This window comes from Salmo salar, chromosome ssa16 (genome assembly GCF_905237065.1).
Source record: "Salmo salar chromosome ssa16, Ssal_v3.1, whole genome shotgun sequence".
NCBI lineage: Eukaryota > Metazoa > Chordata > Actinopteri > Salmoniformes > Salmonidae > Salmo > Salmo salar.
In genome coordinates, this window is record NC_059457.1 from 36,054,981 (window position 1) to 36,072,447 (window position 17,467).

At 42.7% G+C, this 17,467-nt stretch overlaps 1 protein-coding gene across 5 annotated transcripts in view; it reads left to right on the forward strand.

The window, feature by feature from the left end:
• The first annotated feature begins 806 nt into the window (after window positions 1-806).
• The window catches only part of LOC106573628 (NT-3 growth factor receptor), a 289,969-nt gene continuing 273,308 nt past the window's right edge, over window positions 807-17,467 (forward strand). For all 5 annotated transcript variants that reach the window (XM_014148851.2, XM_014148852.2, XM_014148854.2 and 2 more), the window contains exon 1: window positions 807-1,404. In XM_014148851.2, coding sequence (XP_014004326.1) covers window positions 1,166-1,404 — 239 coding nt within the window. In that variant the 5' untranslated portion in view covers window positions 807-1,165. The remainder of the gene's footprint in view (window positions 1,405-17,467) is intronic.

Sequence of the window (17,467 nt, forward strand, 5' to 3'; positions counted from 1 at the left end):
CCATCGAACATCTCTGAAGAGACCTGAAAATATCTGAGGCGACTTTCCCCATCCAACCTGACAGAGCTTGAGAGGATCTGCAGTGAAGAATGGGAGAAACTCACCAAATACAGGTGTGCCAAGCTTGTAGCATCATACCCAAGAAGACTCGAGGCTGTAATCGCTACCAAAGGTGCTTCAACAAAGTACTGAGTAAAGTGTCTGAATACTATGTAAATGTCACAATTCAGTTTTTTTTTTTAAATAAATTTGCTAACATTTCTGAAAAACTGTTTTTGCTTTTACATTATGGGGTATGTGTGTGTGTGTGTGTGTGTGTGTGTGTGTGTGTGTAGTTTAATTAAGGGGAAAAAAATATTTAATCAATTTTAGAATAACGCGGTAAAGTAACAAAATGTGGAAATGTTAAAGGGTCTGAAAGCGTTCAAAATGCACTGTATATGCAGTCGTAAATGAGATATTCGTCAATGAGAAATATTTTTGCGAATATTTAACTCAAGTTAATCATCATGCTGGCTGCCCTTTTAGATGTTTTTGTTTTGTTGCCATACTCGATTGTGTAGGCGTAGCCCTCTAAAAAGGATACATTGTGGCCTGGACGCCCGATGTGTAATCGAACATCCAACCATAGGCCTAATGATAAATCACCATAAATGTGTAGCCTATTGTTATTGTGCTATAGTATAGCCTACGCTCTGTGTGCAATTGCTGTTATGATCTGATTTGAGCTGCATCCTGAGTTGCAGGTGTGTCAGTTTCCATTTTGCCCTGTAGGTGGGACTTAATGCTTGGAGCATGGACCTCGCTCTCTCTCTCGTCACTTTCTTCAACGCGCTATCCCTCGGAGTCTTGGAGCGGTGCTAGTACAACCTGGAACTAAGCGGCTAACGGCAGCATAAATACAGGGTAACATATACTATGCATTCTAGAGAGGAGGACAAGCTTGGAGTACTGCTTTTTGAACCATTTCCACTTTGACGGAGTATTTTTTCCCCTTCTTCCTCATCTGTGAAATAGATGGACATTAGCGCATTCGCATCAATTTGACATACCTCCATACATTCACTCGCCCGCGCGCACACACCACATAATTGCATATTCAGACGGTCTCCGCTTTGGAGGTTCAAAAACATCTCAAGGATATTGTCCTAATAAACGTTGAGTCATGGATTCATTTTTTATTCCACCACGAATTTGCTGGTGGAGGGTATTGTTTCTTTTGACCATCTTTCAGGACTACTTGAGCAATATGCTGGACTGCCCGCCAACCTGCAGCTGCTCTCCAACTGAAATCTATTGCAATAAGTCTGACAATGGGAAATTCTTTCCCCTGCTTGCACTGCAAGATACTGGGAACAATGGCAATAACAGTATCGAAGATGTGTTCAAGAACATCACCTCAATGTAAGTCTTTGTGCCCACTGTAGTGGCCATCACATGTTGAATCCATGTGAGTCACAACTTAGCGTAGGCCTACTCTCCCTGTAATTTATTTGTTTTACTTCTGCCGCACCTCCTTACGTGATATATTTAGCAATGCAAAACTGTGATTCTGCTGAGTCTGTAACATTTAATAGGCTACCTATACATCCATTTCACGTTATGTCGTTACCGTTATCTCCGTGGAATACATTAACCCTGCAAAGCCCTTCAGCCACAAGTAAAATGCGGTATCAATAAGAACTGAATTCAATGTCAGTTCAAAAATAGACCTGTTGGTTATTTGCGAGGCAATGCACCCCCAAACAGCAATATTGCTATTCCTTTATAAGAGCCAGCACGCAGGACTTGATTCAGCTTAATGAAATCAAAGGTAAGGAATAATACCTACCACAAGAAGCAATATCATTTGATATGCTCGGTCATTCCATTTGATTTCCAACACTTTTTCACCTCACCCCTTTTGATTTGAATGAAACTTTTCATACATATTTGCCCATGGTAGAAGTGGTCAGAAAGTGACATTTTGGACCTGAATGCCCAAACATTCAGGAGATAGATCTGCTCAAAGTTGATCCATTTTTCATTCCTCACCACACCATGAGACATCCAGGTCTTCATCACTGGAAAATATAAACTGTTGATTTTAATATAATTTAAAAGCTCACAAACTACTTTATCATTTCTTGAATTTTTTTTTTTTGAATAACAATGTAATTGTTTTGTCATCACTGATTGTTGACTTAAATGGGAATATCAGTTGTTTTAAATTATACTGTCAATCTACTATAGGAAACCTATTGAAATATGGATAATAGAACAGACATTCTATGGTGACATTTGATGGTGGGTGGACCGGCAGCCATTTTTGTGGGAGCAATTGGAAGTAAAAATGTAAATGTCAATGGTATACCAGGTAGATTGCAGTGGTCTGAAGGGATATATCCATTGTATGAATTATATTTCTCTGATTGAAATGACACCTACTGTACTCATTCAAGAGTATGCTGTGTCTCAACGATTGTGGGCACAACACAAACCCCTCAGATTATGTAAATTAGCATCTAAACTACAACATATGCAGAAGATTTTTTTTTGAAGGTTAACCATTTTATGATGATTGATGTTAAAGGTTTAGAAAATACTTTTAAAAATTAAATTAGAAAATATTTTCACAACCCTGATTATAAGCTTTTAATTGATATCAAAGTCAACCATTAATATTTTCCAGGGACGAAGACATGGATGTCTCATGGTATGGTGGGGTATGCAAAATGGGTCAACTTTGAGCACCTTTATCTCCTGAATGTTTTGGCATTCAGGCCCAAAAAGTTACCTTCTGACCACTTCTACCATGGTCATACATGTACGGAAAGTTTTGTTCAAATCAAAAGGGGTGTGGTCAAAAAACAATTGAAATCAAATGGAACGACCCTACATACAAAATGTAGGCTAACCACATCTCAGGATTGGCAGTTTTACTCTTTTTTTAACTGCTTTGCATTCTGTCACAGACTCCAAATAATTTATAACATTTGCAAACGTCTGAAAAGGTGCTTTGTTTACTGAAATTAATCAACCAAGAGACAGAGCTTATATTTTTAGATCCACTCTCCAAGTGTGGCCATGTCAGTTTTGGCTATAAGGCTTCTTGATCATGACACAATTTACCATTTTAGTCCGGACAGTTTAAACTAGGCTAATCCTAAATAATCGTTGTTAGTTAGATTTGGTTGCCACCCTGTCAAGTTTATGTTATCAGCCCGTTAGATTTTGTTCTGATTTGATGGTCCTATTTTTAGCCATGTCACTATCTCAGTAGAGAGCCTATTCTGATGAATGTATCTCAAATTGAAAACATTAAAAGGATATTCCACCCAGTAAAGTGAAATGTTCTTGGCAGAAGGTTTCCCCTCTTATATTCCCAATGGAAAGTATTTTTTGACTCTATAAGTAATGTGTTCATAAAAATAGAGCATTGACACTGATGACATACTTTTTCCTCTAGAAGGCTTTTCTTTTAGAAATGCCATTAGTTCTGTTAAAGAACAATCTCCCCCACTGATCCTAGCTCTCTCGGCTGAAATGTTAAGCCATTTAGGGATCTTATAGCACAGTCAATTTGTATTGCACCCATTTGTATTCACCTCTAAATGATTCGAAAAGAAAACGGAACAATAGTAGTAGTAGAAACAAGATCATCAATACACTGAGAGATTTTGGATCCCAGCTGTCACATCTCAAGCTGAAGAGACTATTTTGGTAGAACAAAACCCCAATTCATTATTGATTCTTTGTTGAGATTTGCCAAGGATGAGGGTGCCATGACAACCTCTCTGCTTTGAACTGAATCCACAAAATGTCCATACCCTGAGAAGTGATGATTTGCCTAGTGTGTAGGATGTAGACCCCATGTGTGGGCATAAGGGCCATAAAAAACCTGTTCCAAACACATGCATAATTCCAACGATATTATCCTAACTATGCCGTCTGGTTATAAATAAGCACACTTTAAAACAAGCACAAAAAACACCATTCAGTTTGTCTTGACTTTGTAGGTCAACTCATTCTTGTGCTTGCTGCCTCCACTCTCTCCAGAAGGCCACTAGAGGGGCTGTTGGTTGTTCTTTTACAGAGACGAGAACTCTCTGTCATTCGATAGATTTAAACAATTACAAAAGTTATTTTATGTACCAGCTTTATCAGAATGTTGGAATCCATTATTTTATTTTCATGGCGTGATTTTTGTTGAGCGCTGTCACAGAGAACCGCATGTCATCGCTGCTGCTGTTATGCGTGTAGGAATCATTCAGCACCCCCTATTACTGGACAGCTCCAACACACTCACTTCGCTTGGGAGTGGGCCTTGTAGGCTAGTTGAAGAGAATTGGCAGTCTTGAAATGCAGTTGTTACAGCACATGCACCAATGCGATTTCAGAATAGACCTAAGAAATTGTGAGAAGCATTTTTTTTTTAATCTCCCTTTGGCATATTTGTTTTAGGCTACTTCTGGATTTCCTTGAAAATACCTTGAATGAATTGTACATTTGACGGCTGTCTGCCTCAACTATAGCTACATTTGTCTCGCTGCACACAAGTTCAGAGTTCAGATTTCTAAAAGCCAACAATTCTGTCAGGTATTGTGTAACATAATGATAATGTAAAATGTATTTTGACGGGTATGTGTATTGTGATTGTCAAATTATGTAGCCTTCCTCAAATATAGACTACTTTTCCACATCATTTGAATCCAAGTGTATACAGTTGAAGTCGGAAGTTTACATACACTTAGGTTGGAGTAATTAAAACTTGTTTTTCAACCACTCCACAATTTTCTTGTTAATAAACTATAGTTTTGGTAAGGCGGTTAGGACATCTACTTTGTGCATGACACAAGTCATTTTTCCAACAATTGTTTACAGACAGATTATTGCACTTATAATTCACTGTATCACAATTCCAGTGGGTCAGAAGTTTACATATACTAAGTTGACGGTGCCTTTAAACTGCTTGGAAAATTCCAGAAAATGATGTCATGGCTTTAGAAGCTTCTGATAGGTTAATTGACATAATTTGAGTCAATTGGAGGAGTACCTGGGATGTATTTCAAGGCCTACCTTCAAACTCAGTGCCTCTTTGCTTGACATCATGGGAAAATCAAAAGAAATCAGAAAAAAATGTAGACCTCTACACCTCTGGTTCATCCTTGGGAGCAATTTCCAAATGCCTGAAGGTACCACGTTCATCTGTACAAACAATAGTACGCAAGTATAAACACCATGGTACCATGCAGCCGTCATACCGCTCAGGAAGGAGACGTGTTCTGTCTCCTAGAGATGAACGTACTTTGGTGCGAAAAGTGCAAATAAATCTCAGAACCACAGCAAAGGACCTTGTGAAGATGCTGGAGGAAACAGGTACAAAAGTATCTATATCCACAGTAAAACGAGTCCTATATCGACATAACCTGAAAGGCCGCTCAGCAAGGAAGAAGCCACTGCTCCAAAACCGCCATAAAAAAGCCAGACTACGGTTTGCAACTGCACACAAAGATCGTACTTTTTGGAGAAATGTCCTCTGGTCTGAAGAAAGAAAAATAGAACTGTTTGGCCATAATGACCATTTATGTTTGGAAGAAAAAGGGGGAGGCTTGCAAGCCGAAGAACACCATCCCAACCGTGAAGCACGGGGGTGGTGGCATCATGTTGTGGGGGTGCTTTGCTGCAGGAGGAACTGGTGCACTTCACAAAATAGATGGTATCATGAGGGAGGAAAATTATGTGGATATATTGAAGCAACATCTCAAGAAATCAGTCAGGGTGTTAAAGCTTGGTCGCAAATGGGTCTTCCAAATGGACAATGACCCCAAGCATACTTCCAAAGTTGTGGCAAAATGGCTTAAGGACAACAAAGTCAAGGTATTGGAGTGGCCATCACAAAGCCCTGACCTCAATCCTATAGAACATTTGCAGGCAGAACTGAAAAAGCGTCTGCGAGTAAGGAGGCCTACAAACCTGACTCAGTTACACCAGCTCTGTCAGGAGGAATGGCCCAACATTCACCCAACTTATTGTGGGAAGCTTGTGGAAGGCTACCCAAAATGTTTGACCCAACTTAAACAATTTAAAGGCAATGCTACCAAATACAAATTGAGTGTATGTAAACTTCTGACCCACTGGGAATGTGATGAAATAAATAAAAGCTGAAATAAATCATTCTCTCCTCTATTATTCTGACATTTCACATTCTTAAAATAAAGTGGGGATCCTAACTGACCTAAGACAGGGAAGTTTTACAAGGATTAAATGTCAGGAATTGTGAAAAACTGATGAATGTAGATGAATGTAAACTTCTGACTACAACTCTATGCAATGCTTTAAATCTAATATTGCACTAAAACCCCATGGAGGACATGTTATTCTGTTTGAGAAATAATGGCCTACATAGATAATTGACAGGCAGTAGCCCTAGGTTTACTTTGTTGGCAGTACATTATTTCCCCTGAAAATGGCAGGCTAGGATGTAGCACGGGGGGTATCATCCAGTGGCATGGTAATACCATCCTCTGTTTGGAGTGTTCTGTGTGACCAAGCTTTCTTCTTCTTAGGCTTTACTGTTAATGAGGTATGAATGCTCTGGCATCTGGAGCATGTTTGAAAGAGCTAATCCTTATGGACATTTTCATTTCTCTAGAACCAAGTGTGTTTGAAATGGATTAGGCTGTGTTGTTTTGCTGCATGGACAATGAGGATGAAATTATTTTCCTTGAGAGGCACGTTTGTTTTATCTCACACAAGACTAAAGCGTTCTCGTTCTTTGACCAGTCTTAAGTGTTCACATTCACCATACAACAGGTGGATGCATGATATATCCATATATTAGTATGTATCCATTGAATTCATCAAGTTCTCTATTGAGGAAGTGGCAAAGGCACGGTTTTGTACTTTTGCTGTCATAGCAATGCTGTTGGTGTTCAATTTGTTCTTCTCTTTTAAGATAAAACCTTCCTATCACAGTGCTATCAGTAACACCCTTTTCGCTCAGTCTCAGAAATTGTGTATTTTATATTTCCTTTCATTACTCCTTCTAAGGCTTGGGCGGTATACCATATAAACCAGGATATTTGGAAATAGCCATGGGGGGTTTTTCAATACTGTCAAAACTATTTATTTGAAGTTTTTCAATACATTTTAATATTTGTAGCTTATTAAGATAATACCTGCAGTCAACTTGTGCAATACGTTAGGGAATAAAGCTGATGCGTTCTTAATTTCACCTGTCACATTATTTTACATTATGAAGTTCACCGTAGTTCCCCAGAATAGTTTAGCCAGTCATGTGTTTGTTTATATATAGCACAACGGGAGAGAGCTGGTGAGTTCAGCTGTGTATTTGGTTTAACTTGCTAGTTAGCTAAGTAAGTGGCTGAATTAATAAGGAGACGGGTTATCATATAGTGTTAGCTTTCTGCCGTGTTTGAGAAGTCAAAGCGCTTTGGATGAGTTATCTGTACAGCTGCCACTCCTGCTATCTAGATTTACTTACGTAAATGTTTTTCTCCCTTCCTTTCTCCGACCGTCTACTCCTCCCCCTATTCTCGGAGCAGAGCAGAAAGGCCCGTTGCCCTAGTGACTCCACACAGACACAGCGTGTACACACTGCTCCAGAACCAGTACTGTTGTTCCTTCAGACAAGCATGGTCAAAACTTTATTCATTTGCACAATGTCTCCCTTTCACATTCACTTGTAAATGTCCAAACTCAAAAAAATGAAATTCGGTAGCTACTACCTATACTTATAGCTTATGAGCTGGATTGCCTGTCTTTGCAATTAGTTTATTTTTGTTTGCGCTCTTTAGCATATTTAGATAGCAGCCTCTGTTGAAATTCGCTATTCGTTTGTGCTAATTTTGTTATCGCTCTGGTAATAGATGTCCATTGGAGTTTCTTTAGCATTTTTTTAGCAACCCCTTGTGTACTAATAGCATAATTCCCGGGATGGGAGAAGGACGGTATGACGATATGAAAATCAGGATACCGCCCAACCTTACTCCTGCTCAAGGTTTGCCAACATGGTGTGTGTGCGCACATTTGTGTGTGTGTGTGGGAGGATGTGTGTAGGATTATCTGTCAGTCTGCCTCACCTCAAATTTGTCCTCTATATAACTTGCCTATTTTAAGAAGAGACTATTTGTTTTCATCCATTAGGCTAATTGTCTTTTCTCTGTACTTAGTAAGGCTGTTCTCTGTAGAAGGCACTTTTCTGTGCAAATCTTTATCTTCCATAATGGAATGCAGAGGCCATGGTCAGCAGTCAGGCTGCATTTTGTACCTAAAACCACTAGCCCAATACTTTGAAGTGTTTGAAGGTTATTTGAGCATTAGACATGTTGAAATATGCCAAGCCAAATCCATTTACTGTCCCTCCATGGTCTCTCAGAAATCGTACACTTAAGAGAGTGGGAGTGAGCCAGCACATGTTCACAAAAACGTGGGCAAGCTATGAAAAGGAGGCTACCTCTATGAGTGATGCCACTCCTCCCACACATCCCTGCTCTGCTTCAGAGGAAGATGGAGGGCCTCGTTTAAATCAGAGCTAATTAAAAGCACAGTGGAGTATAGAGATGGGGGGGAAAAAATCAATACAGTTTCATATTGCGATATTATTTCTGAACGATATTTTATCGATATATCATTTTTTGTTACTCTAGGGAGCGTTGGCTAGGTCTAGTCAACTGTACCAACGCCACAACTCAGGTATTTTTAATTCTATGGCTTGTTCTCCATCTTTTTAAATAGTGAGCCAGTATGTTTTCAGCACTTTTATTTCCCTAAACAATTAAAACTCCTTTTCTCATGCTCTCTCTTGTCTCTCTGCAGCAGACATACAGTATAGTGAGCAATATGTTTGAAACATCAAATCGCAGTATCGAATTGCAATACATATAGAATTGTGACAAACGTAATACATATTGTATCGGCACCTAAAGTGTTGTTATAATATCGTATCGTGAGGTCCCTGACAACTCCCAGCCATAGTGGAGTATAGAGTACAGTACATGGAGTTGTGTACAGACAGACAGATGGATGGACTGTCAGTGTTTTCACACGTCTTTATTCAACATAATTGAAAAAGATTGAGGCATACTATACAGTATGTGAGTAAGAGGGGGAGGTGACTGCCCAGTGTGGAGTGCATCGTTTATGATTCCTGTTGCATGTGGAAGTGCCATCTGTGTGAGGCCCCTTTAAAGGCAGAGTGTACCAGTGTACCAAAGTACCCATGCCTGCCCCTTACTTGGGTGAAAGATGGTTTATCTTTGAGTAAACATGGCTGTGCTTTGCCTGCTTGAATGTTGAGTGATCGATCCGGGTGGGTTTGTTCAGCTGAAGTATATTACTGGACCCTGATTTCTCCGTATCTCTTTGGACAAATCTTTAAACCCAACCGGGTGTCTCTCTGCTGAGGTCCGCTTTACGAGATCTGAGAGCTGGATTTTTATATATTTTTTATTTTTATTTCACCTTCATTTAACCAGGTAGGCTAGTTGAGAACAAGTTCTCATTTGCAACTGCGACCTGGCCAAGATAAAGCATAGCAATTCGACATATACAACAACACAGAGTTACACATGGAATAAACAAAACATACTGTCAATAATACAGTTGAACAAAAGAAAACAAAAAGTCTATATATGGTGAGTGCAAATGAGGTAAGTTAAGGCAATAAATAGGCCATGGTGGCGAAGTAATTACAATATAGCAATTAAACACTGGAATGGTAGATGTGCAGAAGATGAATGTGCAAGTAGAGATACTGGGGTGCAAAGGAGCAAGATAAATAAATAAATACAGTATGGGGATGAGGTAGATAGATGGGCTGTTTACAGATGGGCTATGTACAGGTGCAGTGATCTGTGACCTGCTCTGAGAGCTGGTGCTTAACTTCTATGGGCTAGGTGGGACGCTTGTGTCCCACCTACTCAACAGCCAGTGTAATCCCGTGGCGCGTTATTCAAATACCTTAGAAATGCTATTACTTCAATTTCTCAAACATATGACTATTTTACACCATTTTAAAGACAAGACTCTCGGTAATCTAACCACACTGTGCGATTTCAAAAAGGCTTTTACAACGAAAGCAAAACATTAGATTATGTCAGCAGAGTACCCAGCCAGAAATAATCAGACACCCATTTTTCAAGCTAGCATATAATGTCACAAAAACCCAAACCACAGCTAAATGCAGCACTAACCTTTGATGATCTTCATCAGATAACAATCCTAGGACATTATGTTATACAATACATGCATGTTTTGTTCAATCAAGTTCATATTTATATCAAAAACCAGCTTTTTACATTAGCATGTGACTAGCATGTGACTAGCATTCCCACCGAACACTGCCGGTGAATTTACTAAATTACTCACGATAAACGTTCACAAAAAACATAACAATTATTTTAAGAATTATAGATACAGCACTCCTCTATGCACTCGATATGTCCGCTTTTCGGTGAAAGCACATTTTGCAATATTCTCAGTAGATAGCCCGGCATCACAGGGCACAAACACCCTAAAGTTTCTAAAACTGTTTGAATGGTGTCTGTGAGTATAACAGAACTCATTTGGCAGGCAAAACCCTGAGACATTTTCTGACAGGAAGTGGATACCTGATGTGTTGAATTACCTTTAAGCCTATGCCATTGAAACACACAGGGGTTGATTAATGTTTTGGCACTTCCTATTGCTTCCACTAGATGTCACCAGCCTTTACAAAGTGTTTTGAGTCTTTTACTGTGAGATCTGACCGAACAAGAGCCATGGAACGGTGATGGCCGATTAGACTCTGGCGCGTGAGTTCATGTTGGGTACCCTCGTTCCAATACGTTATAAAAGAGAATGCATTCGTCCACCTTGAATATTATTCATGTTCTGGTTAAAAAAGGCACTAATGATTTATGCTATACAAAGTTTGACATGTTTGAACGAACGTAAATATATTTTTTCCCCTCGTTCATGACGAGAAGTCCGGCTGGCTTAGATCATGTGCTAACAACACGGAGCTTTTTGGATATAAATGATGAGCTTTTTTGAACAAAACTACATTCGTTATGGACCTGGGATTCCTGGAAGTGACATCTGATGAAGAGAATCAAAGGTAATGGATTATTTACATAGTATTTTCGATTTTAGATCTCTCCAACATGGCCGTTTGTCTGTATAGCAAAGCATATTTTTCTGGGCGCAGTGCTCAGATTATTGCAAAGTGTGATTTCCCAGTAAGGTTATTTTTAAATCTGGCAAGTTGATTGCGTTCAAGAGATGTAAATCTATAATTCTTTAAATGACAATATAATATTTTACCAATGTTTTCTAATTTTAATTATTTAATTTGTGGTGCTGACTTGACTGCCGGTTATTGGAGGGAAACGATTTCCTCAACATCAATGCCATAGTAAAACGCTGTTTTTGGATATAAATATGAACTTGATAGAACTAAAAATGCATGCATTGTCTAACATAATGTCCTAGGAGTGTCATCTGATGGAGATTGTAAAAGGTTAGTGCATCATTTTAGCTGGTTTTATGGTTTTGGTGACGCCTGTCTGAATTGACAAAACATTACACACAGCTATTGTCAATGTACTCTCCTAACATAATCTAACTTTATGCTTTCGCCGTAAAACCTTTTTGAAATCGGACAACGTGGTTAGATTAAGGAGATGTTTATCTTTCAAAGGGTGTAAGATAGTTGTATGTTTGAAAAATTAGAATTTTGACATTTATTTGGTTTCAAATTTGCCGCTCTTGAAATGCACCTGCTGTTGATAGGGTGCACCACGGGTGGCACGCTAGCGTCCCACATAGCCCCAAGAAGTTAAAGCTAGTGAGGGAGATATGAGTCTCCAGCTTCAGAGATTTTTGCAGTTCGTTCCAGTCATTGGCAGCAGAGAACTGGAAGGAAAGAGACCAAACAAGGAATTGGCTTTGGGGGTGACCAGTGAGATATACCTGCTGGAGCGCATGCTACGAGCGGGTGCTGCTATGGTGACCAGTGAGCTGAGATAAGGCGGGGCTTTACCTAGCAGAGACTTGTAGATAACCTGTAGCCAGTGGGTTTGGCGACGAGTATGAAGTGAGAGCCAACCAACGAGAGCGAAAAGGTTGCAATGGTGGGTAGTGTGTGGGGCTTTGGTGACAAAACGGATGGCACTGTGATAGACTGCATCCAGTTTGTTGAGTAGAGTGTTGGAGGCTATTTTATAGATGACATCACCGAAGTCGAGGATCGGTAGGATGGTCAGTTTTACGAGGGTATGTTTGGCAGCATGAGTGAAGGATGCTTTGTTGCGATATAGGAAGCCGATTCTAGATTTAATTTTGGATTGGAGATGCTTAATGTGAGTCTGGAAGGAGAGTTTACAGTCTAACCAGACACCCAGGTATTTGTAGTAGTCCACGTATTCTAAGTCAGAGCCGTCCAGAGTATTGATGCTGGACGGGCGAGCAGGTGTGGGCAGTGATCAATTGAATAGCATGCATTTAGTTTTACTTGTGTTTAAGAGCAGTTGGAGGCCACGGAAGGAGAGTTGTATGGCATTGAAGCTCGTCTGGAGGTTAGTTAACAGTGTCCAAAGAGGAGCCAGAAGTATATAGAATGGTGTCGTCTGCGTAGAGTTGGATCAGAGAATCACCAGCAGCAAGAGCAACATCATTGATGTATACAGAGAAGAGAGTCGGCCCGAGAATTGACCCCTGTGGCACACCCATAGAGACTGCCATAGGTCCGGTCAACAGGCCCTCTGATTTGACACACTGAACTCTATCAGAGAAGTAGTTGGTAAACCAGGCGAGGCAATCATTTGAGAAACCAAGGCTGTCGAGTTTGCCAATAAGAATTTGGTGATTGACTGAGTCGAAAGCTTTGGCCAGGTCGATGAATACGGCTGCACAGTAATGTCTCTTATCGATGGTGGTTATGATGTCGTTTAGGACCTTGAGCGTGGCTGAGGTGCACCCATGACCAGCTCTGAAACCAGTTTGCATAGCGGAGAAGGTACGGTAGGATTCAAAATGTTCGGTAATCTGTTTGTTAACGTGGCTTTCGAAGACCTTAGAAAGACAGGGTAGGATAGATATAGGTCTGTAGCAGTTTGGGTCTAGAGTGTCACCCCCTTTGAAGAGGGGGATAACTGCGGCAGCTTTCCAATCTTTGGGAATCTCAGACGATACAAAAGAGAGGTTGAACAGGCTAGTAATGGGGGTTGCAACAATTTCGGCAGATAATTTTAGGAGGAGAGGATCCAGATTGTCTAGCCCGGCTGATTTGTATGGGTCCAGATTTTGCAGCTCTTTCAGAACATCAGCTGTCTGGATTTGGGTGAAGGAGAAATGTTGGGGGCATTGGCGGGTTGCTGTGGAGGGTGTCGGGCAGTTGACCGGGGTAGGGGTAGCCAGGTGGATTTATCGGTGGTAACAGTGTTTCCTAGCCTCAGAGCAGTGGGCAGCTGGGAGGAGGTGCTCTTATTCTCCATGGACTTTACAGTGTCCCAGAACTTTTTTGAGTTAGTACTACAGGATGCAAATTTCTGTTTGAAAAAGATAGCCTTAGCTTTTCTAACTGCCTGTGTATATTTGTTCCTAACTTCGCTGAAAAGTTGCATATCACGGGGCTATTCAATGCTAATGCAGAACGCCACAGGATGTTTTTAGTGCTGGTCAAGGGCAGACAGGTCTGGAGTGAACCAAGGACTATATCTATTCCTAGTTCTACATTTTTTTGAGTGCGGCATGCTTATTTACGATTAAAGAATAGCCAGGCATCATCATTGCAACACCGCTCCCTTTGGCAGTTCTATCTTGGCGGAATATGTTATAGTTAGCGATGGAGATTTCAGGGTTTTTGGTGGTTTTCCTAAGCCAGGATTCAGACATGGCTAAGACATCCAGGTTGGCAGAGTGTGCTAAAGCAGTGAGTAAAACAAACTCAGGGAGTAGGCTTCTAATTACATTTACATTTAAGTCATTTAGCAGACGCTCTTATCCAGAGCGACTTACAAATTGGTGCATTCACCTTATGATATCCAGTGGAACAACCACTTTACAATAGTGCATCTAAATCTTTTTTTTTGGGGGGGGGGGGTTAGAAGGATTACTTTGTCCTATCCTAGGTATTCCTTAAAGAGGTGGGGTTTCAGGTGTCTCCGGTAGGTGGTGATTGACTCCGCTGTCCTGGCATCGTGAGGGAGCTTGTTCCACCATAGGGCTGCCAGAGCAGCGAACAGTTTTGAATGGGCTGAGCGGGAACTGTGCTTCCTCAGAGGTAGGGGGGCCAGCAGGCCAGAGGTGGATGAGCGCAGTGCCCCCGTTTGGGTGTAGGGACAGATCAGAGCCTGAAGGTACGGAGGTGCCATTCCCCTCACGGCTCCGTAGGCAAGCACCATGGTCTTGTAGCGGATGCGAGCTTCAACTGGAAGCCAGTGGAGAGAGCGGAGGAGCGGGGTGACGTGAGAGAACTTGGGAAGGTTGAACATCAGACGGGCTGCGGCGTTCTGGATGAGTTGGAGGGGTTTAATGGCACAGGCAGGGAGCCCAGCCAACAGCGAGTTGCAGTAATCCAGACGGGAGATGACAAGTGCCTGGATTAGGACCTGCGCCGCTTCCTGTGTGAGGCAGGGTCGTACTCTGCGAATGTTGTAGAGCATGAACCTACAGGATCGGGTCACCGCCTTGATGTTAGTGGAGAACGACAGGGTGTTGTCCAGTATCACGCCAAGGTTCTTAGCACTCTGGGAGGAGGACACAATGGAGTTGTCAACCGTGATGGCGAGATCATGGAACGGGCAGTCCTTCCCCGGGAGGAAAAGCAGCTCCGTCTTGCCGAGGTTCAGCTTGAGGTGGTGATCCGTCATCCACACTGATATGTCTGCCAGACATGCAGAGATGCAATTCGCCACTTGGTTATCAGAAGGGGGAAAGGAGAAGATTAATTGTGTGTCGTCTGCATAGCAATGATAGGAGAGACCATGTGAGGATATGACAGAGCCAAGTGACTTGGTGTATAGTGAGAATAGGAGAGGGCCTAGAACAGAGCCCTGGGGGACACCAGTGGTGAGAGCACGTGGTGCGGAGACAGATTCTCGCCACGCCACCTGGTAGGAGCGACCTGTCAGGTAGGACGCAATCCAAGCATGGGCCGCACCGGTGATGCCCAACTCGGAGAGGGTGGAGAGGAGGATCTGGTGGTTCACAGTATCAAAGGCAGCAGATAGGTCTAGAAGGATGAGAGCAGAGGAGAGAGAGTTAGCTTTAGCAGTGCGGAGAACCTCCGTGACACAGAGAAGAGCAGTCTCAGTTGAATGACCAGTCTTGAAACCTGACTGATTTGGATCAAGAAGGTCATTCTGAGAGAGATAGCAAGAGAGCTGGCCAAGGACGGGACGCTCAAGAGTTTTGGAGAGAAAAGAAAGAAGGGATACTGGTCTGTAGTTGTTGACATCGGAGGGATCGAGTGTAGGTTTTTTGAGAAGGGGTGCAACTCTCGCTCTCTTGAGGACGGAAGGGACGTATCCAGTGGTCAAGGATGAGTTGATGAACGATGCGAGATAAGGGAAAAGGTCTCCGGAAATGGTCTGGAGGAGAGAGGAGGGGATAGGGTCAAGCGGGCAGGTTGTTGGGCGGCCGGCCGTCACAAGTCGCAAGGTTTCATCTGGAGAGAGAGGGGAGAAAGAGGTCAAAGCATAGGGTAGGGCAATGTGAGCAGGACCAGTGGTAGAAAGTGGACCAGCGGTGACGTTTGACTTAACAAACGAGGAGCGGATGTCGTCAACCTTCTTTTCAAAATGGTTGACGAAGTCATCCGCTGAGAGGGGGGGGAGGATTCAGGAGGGAGGAGAAGGTGGCAAAGAGCTTCCTAGGGTTAGAGGCAGATGCTTGGAATTCAGAGTGGTAGAAAGTGGCTTTAGCAGCAGAAACAGAAGAGGAAAATGTAGAGAGGAGGGATTGAAAGGATACCAGGTCCGCAGGGAGGCGAGTTTTCCTCCATTTCCGCTCGGCTGCCCGGAGCCCTGTTCTGTGAGCTCGCAATGAGTCGTCGAGCCACGGAGCAGGAGGGGAGAACCGAGCCGGCCTGGAGGATAGGGGACATAGAGAGTCAAAGGATGCAGAAAGGGAGGAGAGGAGGGTTGAGGAGGCAGAATCAGGAGATAGGTTGGAGAAGGTTTGAGCAGAGGGAAGAGATGATAGGATGGAAGGGGAGAGAGTAGCGGGAGAGAGAGAGCGAAGGTTGCGACGGCGCAATACCATCCGAGTAGGGGCAGAGTGAGAAGTGTTGGAGGAGAGCGAGAGCGAAAAGGATACAAGGTAGTGGTCGGAGACTTGGAGGGGAGTTGAAATGAGATTAGTGGAAGAACAGCATCTAGTAAAGATGAGGTCAAGCGTATTGCCTGCCTTGTGAGTCGGGAGGGAAGGTGAGAGGGTGAGGTCAAAAGAGGAGAGGAGTGGAAAGAAGGAGGCAGAGAGGAATGAGTCAAAGGTAGACGTGGGGAGGTTAAAGTCGCTCAGAACTGTGAGAGGTGAGCCATCCTCAGGAAAGGAACTTGTCAAGCTCATTGATGAACTCTCCAAGGGAACCTGGAGGGCGATAAATGATAAGGATGTTAAGCTTGAATGGGCTGGTAACTGTGACAGCATGGAATTCAAAGGAGGAGATAGACAGATGGGTCAGGGGAGAAAGAGAGAATGTCCACTTGGGAGAGATGAGGATTCCAGTGCCACCACCCCGCTGGCCAGATGCTCTCGGGGTATGCGAGAACACGTGGTCAGACGAGGAGAGAGCAGTAGGAGTAGCAGTGTTATCTGTGGTAATCCATGTTTCCGTCAGCGCCAAGAAGTCGAGGGACTGGAGGGTAGCATAGGCTGAGATGAACTCTGCCTTGTTGGCCGCAGACCGGCAGTTCCAGGGGCTGCCGGAGACCTGGAACCCCACGTGGGTCGTGCGCGCTGGTTAGAGTGGCAGTGTGGCAGGTTAGAGTGGCAGTGGCCACGCGGTGTGAACCGTTTGTATGGCCTGTGCAGAGGGGAGAGAACAGGGATAGACAGACACATAGTTGACAGGCTACAGAAGAGGCTACGCTAATGCAAAGGAGATTGGAATGACAAGTGGACTACACGTCTCGAATGTTCAGAAAGTTAAGCTTACGTTGCAAAAATCTTATTGACTAAAATGATACAGTACTGCTGGCTGGTGAAGTAGGCTAGCTAGCAGTGGCTGCGTTGTTGACTTTGTTTGAAAGTGTAGCTGGCTAGGTAACCTCGATAGTTTCAGTACTACACCTTTATCATGATACAAAGGCAACTATGTAGCTAGCTAACATAACACTAATCAAGACGTTCCTTTGTAATGTGTTTAGTTTCTACAATGCTGCTCGTCGGTAAAAGTTGGCTAGGTTTGGAAAATGGCGTCGCGGAGGACGAAAATAGCTGGCTAGCTAACCTCGATAATCACTCTAAACTACACAATTAT